This window comes from Lemur catta, chromosome 1, assembly GCF_020740605.2.
Source record: "Lemur catta isolate mLemCat1 chromosome 1, mLemCat1.pri, whole genome shotgun sequence".
Classification (NCBI taxonomy): Eukaryota; Metazoa; Chordata; class Mammalia; order Primates; family Lemuridae; genus Lemur; species Lemur catta.
The window spans coordinates 195,392,615-195,411,645 of NC_059128.1; the positions used below are offsets into that span (position 1 = coordinate 195,392,615).

Genomic DNA, 19,031 nt, shown 5'->3' on the forward strand with positions numbered 1-19,031 from the left:
CCTGACTGAAAATATGGCTGCAACAGTCACTTAATTTTTCTCATTCTGTAATCTCACCTATAAAATAGAGATAATGTAAGCAAAACTTCACTCCAGAAAAAATACTGTAAATAACCTGGAAAGTAAAGCCTATAAGTAACCACATCTCAGAAGTAAATCCTTCCCTCTAAAGTAATCTAACTTCTGCCTTCCCTTAGAATAAAAAAGAAAAAAACCTCAAACGTCAGTGATTACATACTTTTCTGCTATGTAAATTTTGTTTTCAATAATTATTTGAATAAACAAGGATGATATAATATCAAATTAAGAAGGAGTTTATTTTTTATTAGCTTGGTTTACTAATTTAAAAAAAGAGAATGACATTACTAATGGACTTCCACATTAATGAAAAATAATGACCATTAAACAAGATTACAATAAAATACTCCTAATGTATTAAAGTAGAATTTCTTTGTAAACCAGAGGGAGTTTTTTGTAAATGTAATATTGTTAATACAGAAAACTCTGAATAGAAAACAGAAATGTCTTTTTGTAGAATATTCCTCCTCTAAAATTGGTTGATTCAAATCATTTTTCCCTGCAAGTTTCAGATATCTCTATATGAACTGCATCACTCAGAAAGTAGGGGGAAGGAGATGACAAAATATTGACAGAAAAATTTGTCACCTCTTTTTCCTTCCTAACCTTTTTTATCAGAAAAAATATACCTTCTTTGGTCGGATTGCTCTCTCATGATTGAAATAAATGTGAAACCCTGTTCTTTAATTAGCCCAGATATAATTATCAAACATGAGGAACAGGATTGTACAAATATTAATAATAAACTGGGGAGAAAAGTCCTTTCTCAGACATCTGAGGACAACTTCTGTAGATGAACATTTTACCAATGTCCTCACCTGTCTGGTATGTTTGACACAATACTGCCCAGGGTTTATAGGAAATATTTCTCTAACGAGCCCTAAGTGCTTTCAAACACCTGTCATTTATCTTGATAATATCCTTGTGAGGAAGGTTAGAGCAGATAAGTACTATCTGCACCTCACAGATGGAAAAACTGAAGCTCTGCATCATTGGAAGATTAATTCAGTAAACTAGTAGTCTAACAAGGGTAGAGAATAGAACCAATTACCAGGCCAGTGATCGGTCATGCTTCCTTACGCTAGTCGTTAGCGTAAGATCCAGAGAAGAACAAGAGAGTCCATGAGGACTATGAACCCGTCTGTGAAGGAATACCCTGATCAGAGTGAAGATGCTCATATATGAAGTCCACTCACAATAACTTAATTATTCCCATAAGATGGGAACTTGGAGCCCAGTCTTCTCAAACATTTATTGTTAAAAACAACTGTGTCAGGAGGAGAGATAACCATTTGTCCCATTTTTTATTACACATGTGATTGAAAAACAACTTTATAAGAACTAATGATAAGGGTGATACTACTTTTGATGTTCCACTTATGAGATATTCTTAAGCAAGGCTTAATTTTTATGAAGAATAAGTAGAGAAAAAATATATGATGAGACTAGCACTCACACCCCTGGCCGTGTTCTACCGGTCTTTTAATACCAATGTTGGTGTGCTCTGTATGGACCTAGCACTGCACCAAGTTCAAATACATTATCAACATTAATATTTGAGTGGGCTGACTGTCACATATCATCATGATCATTTAACTTTCTCACCCTACTTGCTCCCCACCCTCAAAAAAACCAACCTTGAAAAACTCAGGCACTACAGCTCCTTTAAGACAAATAAACTCACAAGAATAAAGAGAAAGCCAGTTAAGTCTTTCCCAGAAAACACTACAGCAGTAGTTCTCAAAGTGTGCTTGCTGCCCAGACTAACTGAATCAGTCAGAAATCAGCAAGTCCTCAGGCCCCAATCCACATGAACAAAATCAGAAACTCTGGGGCTGAGGCCCAGCAATGTGCATTTTAACAAGGCGATTGGGGATGCTGATACACACTGAACTAAAGTTTGAGAACCACTGCTCTGTAGATAAAGCTGGCAACACTGAGAGCAGTTTACCTTGGGGCTGCTCGACAGGGAAAGTGACCTAACTACAGATTACCAGTTCATGCCTCTTACCTCCTGTGGCTCTCTGGTTGGTTTCTCCCTTGCCGTGTTGTAACCTGGTGGAGAATGTGCCACCTGGGTAACATTTTGCTGTTCTGCTCGATCAGGTTTTCGAAAGCTTGGAATCCTATTCAGAGTATCTTTCAGTTGTTTATATTCTGCAACTTGAGTCTGTATACAAATTGTACAATTGGAGGCAAATTGCACAATTTGAGGAGGGAAAAAGATATCATTCATAGATGGGCATTTTGGTTCACTGGAAGACTAGATGAAAATATTGTACCTAAATACAAGCTAGGAAAATATGCAGATTGTTTCCATGCCGTTAGCTATTCTTACTTGGACATGCTTAACCATTTCTGAGCACATGCAAATTAGAATTAGAGTTAAAGAAAACAGGAAAAATATCTAAAGACAGATGTTAGTTTCCCATGCTACATTAAACAAAATCAGAACTTTCATAACTTTCAAACTTTCTAGTATAAATATCATTATTAAAAGTAAGACAGCTATGCAATGTTTTATCACATTAAAAATCTAGGAAAATATGACGCAAGATGGCAGAGGAGAAACACCTCCAGCCAGAGTATCTCTGCAAGAAGGAAAGATTTTATATGAAAGTGAAAAAAACAAACAGGCAGACAAACATAGACTGGATGAGGGCAGGAAGGAAGGGTGCCTGAACCTACAGGAGACTCCACAGGAAGAGGCTGCAGAGCAGAACTGGAAGGAGAAAGGCATCGGGAGAGTCTAAACCCCAAGAAGCTTGGAGACCAGCAACAAGGGTAGTTGGAGGAGTTAAATTTCCCCTCCTTTGAACCTCAGACTGCTGGTGGGCTCCCGAACTGATGGAGAGATCTGCCGATACCAGCCCACAGACAGCTGCTGCCAGTGAGCGGTGAGCCTCTTACGGACAGGGCACTGGGGCTCCCGGCTCCCTCAGGGCACGTCCCACTCCGCTGACCTTAGACCATCAGCAGGTGCCATATTGCTTCAGTCTCCCTTTCTGCTCTCTACCTGTAGCTACCTAGAGAGACAATTTAGCTACCACCTGGAGGCATCTGCAGGGAATGGGATCTTTCCTTTTGGGGCCCTGCAGCAGATTGAGGGGTACTTGGACTGTGAGCTCCCTACCCACCTGCCCTCCCTGGTGCCACTTGCTTGGTGACTCCAGCAGAGTGGGGCAAACCCCGAGAAAGAGACATTGATCAAGCTTGGGGACCCTGTGGGTGACTTGTGACCAGCATTCTTCTCCCTGGTAGGGTCAGGGATTGATCTCTGGGGCCTGGGGGACAGGCCTGCAGGCCAGATCCGGTACACCCAGGTCTCAATCGCATTGCCCAGGGGCACAGAAGGGATATTTGTGAACTAGTCTACTAAGGTGTGTGTGCCTTCAGGGGCAGATCAGAGTGGGTCCTAGCTGCAGTGTGCTTGAGGGGCAATGCTTCCCCCACGAAGGGTCATGCTCTCAGCTCAGGCTATGATCCTGGGCAGGGAACTTCCTGGCTTGAATCACAGTTGGGGAGCTCCGCTGGTTTGAGGTCCTGCCTGCCAGCAGAGACCCAGGAGAAACCGTGGAATAGGGGAGGGTGGACAGGAGTGAGGCTTACTCCAGACTGCAGGTCTCAGACAGCCCCACCTCTACACACAGACTTTTTGGCTGAGTGAGGCCATGTCAGCCCCTCCCTGGTAAGCTTTGGCCAGAAGCAGAGAACAGATCTTTGACCCGTGCTAACAGCATTTCTGGAGCTTGAGGGAAGGCTCAACCAACCCAGCCCTACCCAGCCTCACTCCCCCACCTGCCCCTGCTGAGGTGGAGAATAAGGACACACCTGGAAGTCCAAGGGCCCTATCCACAACCTGAGGCACTAGAGTGCCTCTCCAGAGGAACTAGAGCTGGTTACAGGACCCAAAAACAACATTGCAGCTTGTTCCTCCCAGCAAGTGCCACCTACTGACAGAGAGGTCAATTTGCATGCCCTTTGACTGAATTTACTGACTGATCACACAGGATGTGCTTGAATCTCACCCACAAAGCCTCCCCCGTCCACTGGCTCAGAGACCAAAGTGGGCATGTCACTACCTAAAAAGAAATCCAAAAGTAAGAAGCAACAGCTGCTCCAGATGGGAAGGAATCAGCAAAAGAACTCTGCAAGTATGAAGAATCAAACTGAAAGGACACCCCCAAAGGAAATGCCAGCTCTCTAGCAATGGAAATCAACCAAATTTAGAACACTAAGATGACAGAAGAAGAATTTCGAACGTGGACTGTAAGAAAACTCAATGATATGCAAGAGAAAATGGATAACCATTCTTTGTGTTAGAAACCACACACACAAAAAAATCCAGGACCTGAAAGAAAAATTCACTAAAGAAACTGAAATATTAAAAAAAAAAATCAAACAGAACTTATGGAAATGAAGAATTTATTCAAGGAATTACAAAACATAGTGGAAAGCCTCAAGAATAGGGTAGATCAAACAAAAGAAAGAATCTCAGGGATTGAAGATAACACCTTCCAATTAAATAAGTCACAGAGATAGAGGACAGAAATAAGAGAAAAGAGCAAAGCCTACAAGAAATGTAGGTTTATGCAAAGAGGCCTAACATGAAAATTATAGGCATCCCTGAGGGTGAAGAAGAAAATACACAAGGGTTGGATAAACTATTTGAGGATATAATGGGGGACAATTTCCCTGGCCTTCTTAGAAATCTAGATATCTAGGTACAAGAACCAAAAGGATTCCTGGGAGATTCATTACAAACTGGAAGATACCAAAACACAGTTATCAGACTGGCCAAAATAATCACAAAAGAGGCCCTCCTATCAGCTGTAAGGCAAAAGAAGCAGGTAATCTACAAAGGAAAACCCATCAGACTAACTTTAGACTTCTCAACTGAGACCTTACAAGGCCAGAAGAAAATGGGGCCCCATTCTCACTCTTTTCAAACAGAATAAAGCCCAGCCTAGAATGTTGTATCCTGCAAGACTAAGTTTCTTATACAAAGGAGAAATAAAGACCTTCTCAGGCAAGCAAAGACCAAGGGAATTCATGAAGACAAGACCTGCCCTCCAGGAACTACTCAGAACAGTGTTACACACGTTACACACGGATCAGCACAATAAACACTCACCAGTGTAAAATCCAAAAGTTAAAGGTCAAAGGCCAAATATCACAATGGCTCAAAAGAGAAAACAAATCAACAAAGTTCAACTCAACAGGACGAACAGAAATCTGCTTTACTTATCAATTCTTTCAATAAATATGAATGGCTTGAACTGCCCACTAAAGAGACATAGGTTGGCCGAATGGATAATTACACACAAGCCAAGTATCTGCTGTCTTCAGGAAACACATCTAACCTATAAGAATGCATTCAGACTCAAGGTGAAGGGATGGAAAACAATATTCCATGCAAATGGAAGCCAAAAGAAAGTGGGTGTAGCAGTTCTGATTTCAGATAATTTAGTTTTCAAATCAACAAAAGTAAGAAAAGACAAAGAGGGTCACTATATAACGGTGAAGGGTTACAATTCAACAAGAAGACATAACAATTCTAAATATTTATGCACCTAACTCAGGTACACCAAATTCATAAAGCAAATCCTACTTGCTCTAAACAAAAGGACAAACAGCAGCACCGTAAGAGCCAGGGACTTCAACACCCCTCTGACAGAAGAGGATAGATCATCCAAACAGAAAATAAACAAAGAAACAATGAACTTAAACCAAACTCCAGAACAAATGGGCCTGACTGATATTTACAGAACATTCTACCCCAAAACCACTAAATATACATTTTTCTCATCAGTTCATGGGACATTCTCTAAGACAGACCATATCCTAGGCAACAAAGAATGTCTCAACAAATTAAAAAAAAAAAAGAAATTATACCATGCATCTTCTCAGACCACAGTAGAATAAAATTAGAAATCAACTCCAACAAAAATTCTCATCTCTACACAAAGTCACAGAAACTAAACAACCTTCTGCTGAACAATTATTGGGTTAAGGAGGAAATTAAGATGGAAATCAAAAGAGTCTTTGAACTAACTGATAAAGGAGACACAAATTATCAAAATCGGTGGGACACAGCTAAAGCAGTCCTGAGAGGAAAATTTATATCCATAAATGCCTACATCCAAAAGACAGAAAGATCACAAATCAACAATCTAATGAATCATCTCAAAGAACTGGAAAAGGATGAGCAAATCAATCCCAAACCCAGCAGAAGAAAAGAAATAACAAAGATCAGAGCAGAACTAAATGAAATTGATTAAAAAAAACTACATGGAAGATTAATAAAACAAAAAGTTGGTTCATTGAAAAAATAAACAAAATTGACATGCCTCTTGCTAGATTAATGAGAAGCAGAAAAGAAAGGACTCTAATAAGCTTAATCAGGAATGAAAAAGGTGAAATTACAACTGATACCATGGAAATACAAAATGTTGTCTATGAATACTATAAAAACCTCTATGCACATAAACTTAAAAACATGGAGGAAATGGACAAATTCTTAGAAACACACAGCCTACCTAGGCTCAATCAGGAAGAAAAAGAATTCCTGAACAGACCAATATCAAGTGCCAAAATTGAAGCAGCAATAAAAAACCTTCCTAAAAAGAGAAGTCCTGGACCAGATGGTTTCACATCCAAATTTTACCTACAAAGAAGAACTGGTGCCTATCCTGCAGAGGTTATTCCATAATATCAAGAAGGAAAGAATCCTCCCCAGCACATTTTATGAAGCCAGCATCACCCTGATACCAAAACTGGGAATGGACGCAACAAAAAAAGAAAACTACAAACCAATATCCCTTATATATAGATGCAAAAATTCTCAACAAAATGCTAGCAAACTGAATTCAGGTGTTTATCAAAAAATAATCCATCACGACCAAGTGGGCTTCATCCCAGAGATGCAGGGAAGGTTCAACATATGCAAATCTATAAATGTAATTCACCACATAAATAGAAAAAGAAACAAAAACAGAGACCATATGATCCTCTGAATAGACACAGAAAAAGCATTTGACAAAATTCAGCACCCTTTTATGATAATGATGCTTAACAAAATAGGCATAGGTAGGACTTACCTAATAATGATAAAAGCCATATATGACAAACCTACAGCCACATAATACTGAATGGGGAAAAACTGAAAGCATCCCAGCTTAGAACTGGAACCAGACAAAGTTACCCTCTACCACTGCTTCTATTCAACATAGTGCTGGAGGTCCTAGCCAGAGCAATCAGAGAAGAGAAGGAAATCAAGGGCATCCAAATGGGGGCAGAAGAGATCTAACTATCACTCTTTGCTGATGATATGATTTTATATTTAGAAAACCCCAAAGATTCTGCGATGAGACTATTGGAATTGACAAACAAATTCAGCAAAGTCTCAGGTTACAAAATCAATGTATAGAAATCAGTAGCATTCCTATATAACAACAACAGTCAAACTGAGAACCAAATCAAAGACTCGGTTCTTTGTGAACGATAGCACAATAGCAACAAAGAAAATAAAATACCCAGGAATATATTTAACTAAGGAGGTAAAACACCTCTACAGGGAGAACTATGAAACACTGAGGAAGGAAACAACAGAGGAAGCAAACAGGTGGAAAACCATACCATGGTCATGGTCCAGTAGAATCAACATTGTTAAAATGTCTACACTACCCAAAGTGATCTACAAATTCAACGCAATCCCTATTAAAATGCCAACATCATTTTTTGCAGATCTAGAAAAAATAATTCTACATTTCTTATGTAACCAGAGAAGATCCATATAGCAAAAGCAAACTTAAGCAAAAAGAACAAATTGGGAGGCATCAATTTACCAGACTTCAAGCTATACTACAAACGCTACAGTAACTAAAAAAGCATGGTACTGGCACAAGAACAATGACATAGACCAATGGAACAAAACAGAGAACTCAGATATGAAACCATCCTCACATAGCCATTTAACCTTTGACAAAGCAGACAAAAACATACACTGGGGAAAAGAATCCTTATTCCATAAATGGTGCTGGAAAAATTGGATAGCTACATGTAGAACACTGAAACAGGATCCACACCTCTTACCTCTCACAAAAATCAACTCACGGTGCATAACAGACATACACCTAAAGCATGAAACTGTAAGAATTCTAGAAGAAAATGTTGGAAAAACACTTATAGACATTTGGCCTAGGGAAAGAATTTATGAAGAAGACCCCAAAGGCAATCACAGCAACAACAAAAATAAATAATTAGGACCTGATCAAATTAAAATCTTCTGCACAGCCACAGAAACTATTATGAGAGCAAACAGACAACCTACAGAATGGGAGAAAATATTTGCATGCTACTTATCCGATAAAGGGCTGATAATTAGAATCTATATAGAAGTCAGGAAAATCAGCAAGAAAAAAATCAAACAACCCATTAAAAAGTGAGCAAAGAACATGAACAGAAACTTTTCAAAAGAAGACAGACTAATGGGCAACAAACATATGACAAAATGCTCAACATTGCTAATCATTAGGGAAATGCAAATCAAAACCACAATGATATATTACTTAACTCCACTGAGAATGGCCTTTATCAAAAAGTCCCAAAACAACAAACGTGGGTGTGGTTGCAGAGAAATAGGAACACTTATACACTGCTGATGGGTGTGCAAACTAGCACAACCTCTATGGAAAGCAATATGGAGATACCTCAAGGAGCCTCAAGAAGAACTACCATTTGATCCACCAATCCCATTACTGGGTATCTACACCAAGGAAAAAAAGACATTCTATAAAAAAGACATGTGCACTAGAATGTTTATGGCAGCACAATTCACAATTGCAAAGATGTGGAAACAGCTCAAGTGCCAATCAATACACGACTGGATTAATAAAATGTGATATATGTCTACCATGGAGTTCTACACAGCCAGGAAAAACAATGGTGATGTAGCATCTCTTGTATTATCCTGGATAAAGCTGGAGCCCATTCTACTAAGTGAAGTACCACAAGAATGGAAAAACAAGCACCACATGTACTCACCATCAAATGGGTATTAACTGATCAACACTTATGTGCACATGTAGCAGTAACATTCATCACGTGTCGGGCAGGTGGCAGGGGGAAGGAGGGGATGGATATATTCAAACCTAATGGGTACGGTGCACACTGTCTGGGGGATGGACACACTTGAAGCTCTGACTTAGGTGGGGCAAAGGCAACATATGTATTCTAACATTTGTACCCCCGTAATATGCTGAAATAAACATAAATAAAAAATAAACAGAAAAGTCTATTAAAAATTCACACATACAAATACAAGTATAGACACATTTTACCAATATGATCCGTTTTTCAGTGGAAAGGAATCATACATTTAAATTACACATACACACACACACACACATAAAAAATTACTCAGGCCATATCTTTCCCCCAGTTAATTTGTGCTCAAATAAAGTCCCTTACTTGCCAGAATGCTTCCTATATTGTGCTCTGTGGTTTTTGGAAAGCAGTAGCATAGGTGGGGTATGAGGCTGGATTGTTATTCCTTAATTCAGAATGCCCTTTTCTCCTAAAGTGACAAAGGTACTAATGCAGGTATAGGATTAGAATCTGCTCCTGTAGGTGTTCCTGTGAGTATGCATGGTGGGATGTGTGTACGTGTGTTGTCTGTATCGTACAGAAAAAACCAATTACTGTAACTAACAAAATCCACAGACATTGTGCATACTTTGTTCATCATGTATACCAACATGGTTATCTTGAAAACCAATGCTGTGTGTGTAAACACACATCACACAAACACATACAAAGAATACAGAAATCCTTTTCTCAACAAGCTTTCCAGACAGGACTGCCTCCCTCCCTCTGAAAGGCCCAGCAGGGAGCTGAGCTGAAGCCCACCAGCATTCCTGCTGCCACAACCAAGCACCATGACACATTGCTCTTCCACCCCAGTAAAGGGTGCCTTTTTGCCTCTTTCTAATTTACACTAAGGTGAGTAAGTCTGCTTGCTAAATTTCTCCCAGGGGACTGACTTTTTATAATTTGTACAAAGGTGTACCATATGACTAGGAGTGGCCCTTATCTCAGAAACCTATTATTTGTGAGGCAATTTTGGAGGTCAAAGAAAAAAAATGATATCTACTTGGTGACACTTTTAATATTTTAGTATTCATATGGAGAATACACAAAACTCAGTTCTATCCTTTCTTCTTTCTCTTCCTCCTAGATATGTAATCTCTGAAGGCAGTAACTCTGTGGTCCTCAAACATCTGTGTGCATTAAGGACCATGTTAAAAAAGTAGGCTCCTGTGCCCTCACTCTAGAAATTATAATAGATTTGGGGAAAGGCGCTGGGATCCGTGATGTGGAAAGTCTTAGAAAACACTGCTTAAGAGTTACGCGGGAGTTTGATGTTAGGATGACATGAGCTTCAAACTTGGTCCTGGTCACCAATTTTGAGCCAGCTACTTTACTTCCCTTTTGGCCTCAGTTTATTTAGTTATAAAAGGGTACAATATTACATAACTCACTGGGTTGTGAGAAATAAATAAAATCCTCAACTATGTTTAAAAATCAGGTTGTCAAAACAGAATCTCATAAGGTGATTTACAGGAGAAATGCAGATGCCTAAAACAGCACTTCTTTTCTGAGGAGATCTGGGGAAAGTTTTAATATGGTATTACGGATTGAATATGTGTCCTCCCAAAATTCACATGTTGAGATCCTAACCCTTGGTGCGACAGTATTAGGAGGTGGGGCCTTTAGGAAGAAATTAGGTCATAAGGATGGAGCCCTCATGAATGAGATCAATGCCCTTTTTAAAAGGGACCCTGGAGAACTTTCTTGATCTCTATCTGCCACATGAGGACATAAGAAGTCAGCAGTCTGCCACCAATAAGAGGGCCTTCACCAGAACCCAACCACGCTGGCATCCTGATCGAAGACTTCCAGCCTCTAGAACTGTTGAGAAATAAATTTGCAGTCTATAAGCCACATAGTCTACGGTATTTTGTTGCAGCAGCCCAAACTGACTAAGATATATGGCTCTCATTAAGGATTGCACCTAGTTCTGGCATTTAAAAAAAAAAAAAAAGGCAAGACAAACTTGGAGCACCCACTCAAAAAAGATATTTAAAAAAACAGAAAAATACACATAGCTTAAGTAAAAATATATATATTTCTCTATTACAAAACCCTCTCAGTACAACTGCCAGTATGCTTACTTCAGAATTGTGGTTTTAGTCATCAAATCAACTATTAATATTTTATTTGTATTTCTATAGATTGTCAAATTGTTGCTTAGTCTAACTTTTATGGCCATTATAGCACACAGAGTATTCGAATTAGTTTGACACATTTTATGTATGAAGAACAGTTTCATAAAAACTAATATCCCTTAATGAAAATTTTATAAAGAAGAGTTGAAATGAAATAATCGCCTCTAAAGTCAATTTAATTTATATACACGTAAATAATTACCACATAGATACAGGTTAGCAGGGAGACAACCAATCAATGACTATCTTGAAAAGAAGTCTCACAAACTCGCATACTACAGCCTCTGAAATGGGTCAGGACCAGCATGTTATATCTTTTAATAATTTTATAAAGACAAAAAAATAATACATGGTCTCCTGATGAGCACAGGTAGTTGGTTTCCCTTTGCTCTTTTTCTCATAATTCCTCTAACAAGAAGAAAATGAAGGTCTGGTTTAAAATAGTGACTAAGCTAACCATTCCTGTTGCTTTGCTTCTACTAAAAAGCTGCAAAACAGTATGGTATTGTTTTAATAAGCTCTCCAATGCTTGTATTTGTTCCCTGTTCATTCAGTAAATATATACCGATAGCCTGCCTTGTGCCAGGGCTGTTCAAGGCTTTGAAAAATGGGACTTATGACTCTTGTTTTTCCTTCTCTATTGACTCTTCTTTTCTGTAATTTGACCAACAACACATAAACCTTATCCCAAAAGGAGTGTACGTAGGCTGGAATGCTGGGAGTGGTGGAAAGACAGAGGAAAAACTCTGACAATGATTTATCTAGGTAGCTAGCATCATAAAATCCCACAGATCCTATACTAAGAGCCAACACAGATCAGCTAGCTGTACAAGACCATATATGTGGAATAATTTCTGTAATTTAAACAAATACTAGACTATTACATGTAGGGACTGGTAGGGGTAGAAATAGTCATATCACCACACAACCAGTGCAAAAAATAATCAAAAGTTTATTTAATATTCTCTTGATTGAATTCTGAAAGCATGCATGGTCCTCAGGATTAGAATAGCTCTGCTCTAAGGCACTCACTAGAGATTGGCTTGTAAGAGAGACTACATGCATAAAGGAATTCAGAAATGTTAAGCAGACTTTAAAAAGAACCCATAGAGGCTGCTACCCTTCTAACCTGTGCAGCAGCTAGTGCACTCTTGTGGTCTTCCAAAGTCACTACAAGTTGTTCATGCTCGGAGAGTAAATTCTTATGCTGTTGCTACACAAAAAAGAATTTTACATGTTGAGCTTTAATATTCTGAGACAAATTCTTCTTTGGCTGAAGAAGAATAAACATTACTTGCTTGTTTATTTGTTGTTGTAGCAGCACTTGTGAAGTTTAAAAATCATTGTAGAGAGAAAGCTATGCTTTATGTAGTAAAATCCCAAATCCAAAATGTGCTAACCAAATATAATGATTTACAATGAAATCAAAACCAAAAGAATAAATATTGCATTATTAGTGAACATTTGTAAATAAAAAGCATATTAAAATGCAACCATGTAGCAAAAGAATAATTTCAGTACTAATGAAAATGTTTAGATTTTAAAACCATCTTTTAGCTTACAATGCTAAAGTGGCCAAAGTATCAGGTACACTCCAGTTTAGACAAAGCCCACAATAACAATCCGAATTTGTAAAGGTGGTCAATTAGGGAATGACTTTTAAAGTCATTCCACAAAGTAAAGCAGGCAAACACTAAAGAGTCAAATGCTTAGTTTTATTTTACCTTGACATCTTGAAGCTGTGTATGTATATCTTGGTGTGCTTTCCTTAGTTGTCTGTTTTCTTCTCTCAAATTGTACACAGTTTCTATTTAAGAAAAAGAAAAATAACACATAAAGCTTTGAAGTTTTCAGGGTTTCGACTGTATTATATTCATATCTAAAGCCTTACATGGCACATTTTAGGATTTGTTATGAACTTTGACAGTATAATATTCAAAATCAACAAAAACTATATTGTATTGGGATGCAGCATGGATGTAACTGGACGTCCCAATACAACCTGGTTCAGTAGTTTAAATATTTTTAAACAAGTTACACATTATAGACAAAAGTTAAGGATCTTTTAATTACTCAGGAATTAAAAATAAAATATTTCTGTTAAGAAGCAAGTCCTTGGGGCCGAGCGTGGTGGCTCACGCCTGTAATCCTAGCATTCCTCTGAGGCGGGAGGATCGCTCGAGGTCAGGAGTTCGAGACCAGCCTGAGCAAGAGCGAGATCCCGTCTCTACTAAAAATAGAAAGAAATTAGCTGGAAAACTAGAAATATATAGAAAAAATTAGCTGGGCATGGTGGCACATGCCTATAGTACCAGCTACCCGGGAGGCTGAGGCTGAAGGATTGCTTGAGCCCAGGAGTTTGAGGTTGCTGTGAGCTAGGCTGACGCCACAGCACTCTAGCCCTGGCAACAGAGTGAGACTCTGTCTCCAAAAAACAAAAAAACAAACAAACAAAAAAAAGAAGCAAGCCCTTGGGAATAAAATATAATGAGTAGGGGTGTTCTCAAATTTCAGTCTCTTCACAAATTAAAAATAAAGGTTCACTATTTCAGTTAAATTGAAAAATAATTTTTTAAAAAACAAAATAAATAAAGTTGTCAGGAAGTACAGACCCTATTTCTCCTAGCATGAATAATATCTGCAGTCCCCCAAATATATTTCAATTATAAAGGCAACTCAGGAAATAAGAGAGAGACAGAGGGATACTCCACTTTTATCTGTTGAAAAATTCTAAATATTTTTTTCTTTCTCCTACCATTGAGTTCTTTATTGATCCAAATTCTACTTCCAATAGCTACAGGACAGTTCTTTTCAGAGCTACAGTGTGAGACTGTAACAGTCAGAGCAAAGTTCTAAAATCTCCCCATCCCAAGCCCTGCTGCTCATTAAGAACAGCATCTACTTCCAGACCCACCTCTCTTAACCTCTTGCAATTTCCCACATTCCCTGTATCTGGACATTGGATATTATGAACTGGTAGCTGTTGGGCCAAATACAACCTACAAACATATATATTTATTTTTGGCCCCAGCATTATTGGCCTACACAGTGTCTTCCATATTCAAATCGTTGTCACCATTTACCAATAAAAAATGGGGGCTTAGTAAAATCTGGCAACACTAGGACAATTCTCACGAAACAATATTCAATGGAAGTTGAGTGGTGGCAGGGTGACCATATGATTCACTTTCCAATGAGAGACACTCTGAGGATGAAAGGATGCTGTCAATAATGCTGTCAATGATCCTGCTGGGGCAGCAGGTGTCAACCTGGACTGTGCTGGGCAAACTGGTCCCTAAATGGCAGCCACCCCTGTAGACAAAGCCCTGCCTCTTCAGATATACCCGGCAGTGAAGGAAAGTGTCTGTCACCATCTCTCTTATTTTCTGGGCATTTCCACTCCTTTATAGTCCCTGCCTGAACCCTAGACATCGGATTCATGATTGGGTTTGTGGGAGAGATCAAAATCAAGGTTGCAAAGGTGGCCGCCAGTATTTGGGTTTGTCCACCTGCATGTAATAATTTCTCACAGGTCACAACAGGACACCACTGGCAAACCACTGGCAATCCAGGAGGACCTTAAGTGTGTCACTGGCTGGATGGGGCCACAGTTTAACATACACACACAGGACACCCAAACTTTGCAAAGTTTTTAAAGGAATTGCAGATTATAAACTTAATGGCAGTGGCTCCTGTGCCTTTGCTGTGTTTCCTCAGCAAGTCATTTAACTTTAGTAAGCCTCAATTTCATCTGTAAGGTGAGGTTAAACATAATGCTTACCTTACACAGGTTGTCATGAGAATTAAATGACATAGTCTACATGAAGAGTTTCGCCTGGTACTGACACACAGTAAACATTTGTTAAGTGTCAGCTATTATAATGTTGATAATGAGTAATTATCCACGCTTACATGCTACCAGCTCATCTCTCTAGGAGTTCTAAAATCTCTCTCCTTGTAACACATTAAACTGTCACAGACTACTTGGACTACATACGTTAGTTAGCCACTGTAGGCCTGCATAGATCACAGAATGGTTTAACACTATCCTAAGTTTTTGTCAAGAATAATCATCAAACAAAAGTGCTGATGTGAAAATTGCTTATGAAAGTGTCAAAGGCACTGTCCACACTCTGTTGTTTCAGGTCTCTTTGAGGAATTTTTTCTAAAAACTGGTACCAAAAATGTTGTCTTTCTCTTTCTCTCTCCTAAGACAATGGTATATTTTCTTTCTGATGGCAAGAGCCCTATGTATAGTGTATAATATACTGTATAACTTACTGCATAATATCTTGGATGCCAGGAAGTTCAGACCAGATTATAAGGCTTGAATTATCTTAGTACTCAGAACTCACATACTGTGTCCTATTTTCCATGGTTCTGATTTCTTACTTCTATGTATAAGTTATTAAAATTTTACATACATGGACCTTGTTTAAAAAGAGGGAGTAAATAGAGTAGGCATATGAAAACCTGCCTTTCAGTGTTATTGCTAAAATTAAATGTACTAAATTATATAAAGTTCTGATTAAAAAGTGGGCAAAGGACATGAACGAAAACTTTTCAAAGGAAGACAAATGACCAACAAACATATGAAAAATTGTTCATCATCTCTAGTCATCAAGGAAATGCAAATCAAAACCACAATGAGATATCACTTAACTCCAGTGAGAATGGCCTTTATCAAAAAGTCCCAAAACAACAAATGTTGGTGTGGATGCAGAGAAATAGGAACACTCATACACTGCTGGTGGGACTGCAAACTAGTACAACCTCTGTGGAAAGTAATATGGAGATACCTCAAAGAACTAAAAGTAGAACCACTATTTGATCCAGCAATCCCACTACTGGGTATTTACCCAAAGGAATAAAAGACTTTCTGTAATAAAGATATCCGCACGATGTTTATAGCAGCACAATTCACAATTGCAAAAATGTGAAAACAACCAAGTGCCCATCAATACATGAGTGGTTAAAAAAATGAATATATACACACCATGGAGTTCTACTCAGCCATAAAAAACAATGGTGAATTAATACCTCTTGTGTTATCCTGGATGGAGCCGGAGCCTATTCTTCAAAGTGAAGTATCACAAGAATGGAAAAACAAGCACCACATGTACTCACCACTAAATTGGTACTAATTGATCAACACTTATGTGAACATATGGAAGTAACATTCATTGCATGTCGGGCAGGTGGGGGGGGAGGAGCTGGGTAAATTCACAACTAATGGGTGCAGTGCACACTGTCTGGGGGATGGGCAGGTTTGTAGCTCCGATTTGGGAAGCGCAAATGCAATATATGTAACCAAAGTGTTTGTACCCCTGTAATATTCTGAAATTAAAAAATAAATTTAAAAAAAATTCTGAAAGTATGCCAGGCATAGATCAGGCACCTAGAAAATTTTACTTCTCATTTCTTAATAAATCTACTTATGATCAGTATAATTTAATGTACTTAGTCACTTAGCAAATGGTAAACAGTATATCCAATAAGCCAAACGTCTCTTCCCTCTCCACACAAAGTGTAGCTTCCTCAGGGAAGGCAAGTGCCATCTGACACTTCAGTTGTTTGGTTCTCTCTTCCTGTAGACCACTTTTGTGAAGACTTCTGGTGTCCAGTCCTTTTTTGCTTCTCTCTGTTGTTATCTCCAACAAGCCCTCACCACCTGCCACATCACAGCCAGCCAAGGTCCCTCACCCCCTCACCTTTTGCGTATCATCTGCTAACACCTGGCCCAACCCTATCAAGCCCACCTTAATGCTTCGTAGTATTGCCTCAATGACAACTTAATTCCTATATGCACTTTTTTTGCAACTTATTTTTTTTAAATAGAGACAAACACTGCAAAAATAAAAGAAAAATGTGCAGAGTGGTTCTAAGGACCACCCAGCTTACTTCCATGATGACATCTTATATAAATGTAGTTTGCTATCAAAACCAGGAAATTGTTTGTCACAATAAAATGAACTAGACTATAAACCTTATTCAGATTTCACCACTGTTTTTGCATGTACCATATGACTCTTAAAAGCAATTCTCATTTTAAACTTATTTAACACATAAATATTTGACTGTAGAATGCACTGGTTTCTTTTTCCAGAACTCACATGCACTCAGAGAAGAGATACATTTTGTCCATATTATTATAAAAGCATCTGTTTTGCTGCTATTCATGGGTAGTTACTGTACATAACTATTCTAGATGCTTTATGTAAATTATTTAATCTTCACAGCAATGCTACAAGGTTGATACTTTTTATGATTATCCAAATTTTACAGAAAAGGACAATGAAGCCCGAGGGGATTATACAACTTGCCCATGGTCAAGTAACTAGTGAAGGCCAAGATTGACCTAGACACTCTGACTCTAGAGCTTGAGCTTTCTGCAGCTATTATTAGCAATCAACAGCAAGACTCTCTGCCCCCTGGAAGATTTTTAGGAACAATTTTTAGAGCAATTTTTGATTGTGGCAATAACTGAAGAACATTGATAGTATTTAGTAGGCAGGGATCAGAGATACTAAATGCCTGGCAACACACATAAAAGGAGAATTGTCTTGCCCAACATGGCCATGTGCCCCATTGAGATACAAAAGAATACACTACGTATTCTATTCTGCTTCCCTAAACAAACTCAAAAAGATAAAGACAAATGTAAAATGTTACAAAGAAGCAAGTGGCTGGTAAAGGACCACATGATAAATGTAAATCAATCACCATGCAAAAACAAAAGTCTATTGTTCTACTGACACATTAATATGAGTACATATAAACTGGCCAATTAGATTTCCAAATACCTTTTAGCTTAGAAAGTTCTTGTTCTTTTTCTTGCTGAAGCTGCAAATATTTCTGCTTATGGTCATTAAATGTTCTGCTGAAGTCTTCCCCTTGTCTGCGATGTTCCTCTTCCAAGTCACTGTGCTGTTTCTTTAGCTCCTCGTGTTGACTCTGCAAACATGAAAACTTGAGCAGAGATATACATTCTCTAATTTACATGAGAGTCTATTTCCTGACAGCATAGCTTTTTTCTTGCAAGAAAGCAAGAACAAATGAAGAAGAAGGCTTTATTTTCCTCATGCTGGTTTTAATTTGTGTAGTTCCTCTACATTTCAAATGAATAGTTAGGGATCACAGCCTCCCCAATTTTCCTCTTAATTTTTAATATCAATGGGAACAATGAGAAGTTAGCATGAGAGACAGTTTATAAAAAAAAAAAGAAAAAAAAGGATCTAGAAAATTCCCAGGGGCTGAAGTACTATGGAAACAAGGTAAAGCTAATAGCAAAATTATCCCTTCGTGGGAATATTATGGACTTACTCTTTCAGTCTGGTGTTTTCCCAGTAACACATTTGATTTCTCTTCTTTGGTATTTCAGCCTTTCTGGTAACTTAGTTTAAAAGGGGGCAGGGGACTCTTTTCCCTCTGGGGGAAATAATCAACTATTTTATGGAATTGATTCTTGGCTAGGCGCGGTGGCTCATGCCTGTAATCCTAGCACTCTGGGAGGCCTGGACAGGAGGATCATTGAGCTCAGGAGTTTGAGAACAGCCTGAGCAAGAGTGAGACCCTGTCTCTACTAAAAAATAGAAACAAAATTAGCCAGGTAACTAAAAATAGCAAAAATATTAGCCGGGTATGGTGGCATGCACCTGTAGTCCC

At 38.5% G+C, this 19,031-nt stretch overlaps 1 protein-coding gene across 7 annotated transcripts in view; it reads right to left on the bottom strand.

The window, feature by feature from the left end:
- GOLIM4 (golgi integral membrane protein 4) overlaps positions 1–19,031 on the bottom strand; it is an 83,364-nt gene that overhangs the window by 17,761 nt on the left and 46,572 nt on the right. For 4 of the 7 annotated variants that reach the window (XM_045539600.1, XM_045539599.1, XM_045539598.1 and 1 more), the window contains exons 5-8: positions 18,170–18,320; positions 13,091–13,173; positions 12,496–12,579; positions 2,090–2,248 (exon numbers count right to left, since the gene is read on the bottom strand). In XM_045539600.1, coding sequence (XP_045395556.1) covers positions 2,090–2,248; positions 12,496–12,579; positions 13,091–13,173; positions 18,170–18,320 — 477 coding nt within the window. The remainder of the gene's footprint in view (positions 1–2,089; positions 2,249–12,495; positions 12,580–13,090; positions 13,174–18,169; positions 18,321–19,031) is intronic. The other 3 variants (XM_045539603.1, XM_045539602.1, XM_045539601.1) reach the window with 1 other exon arrangement.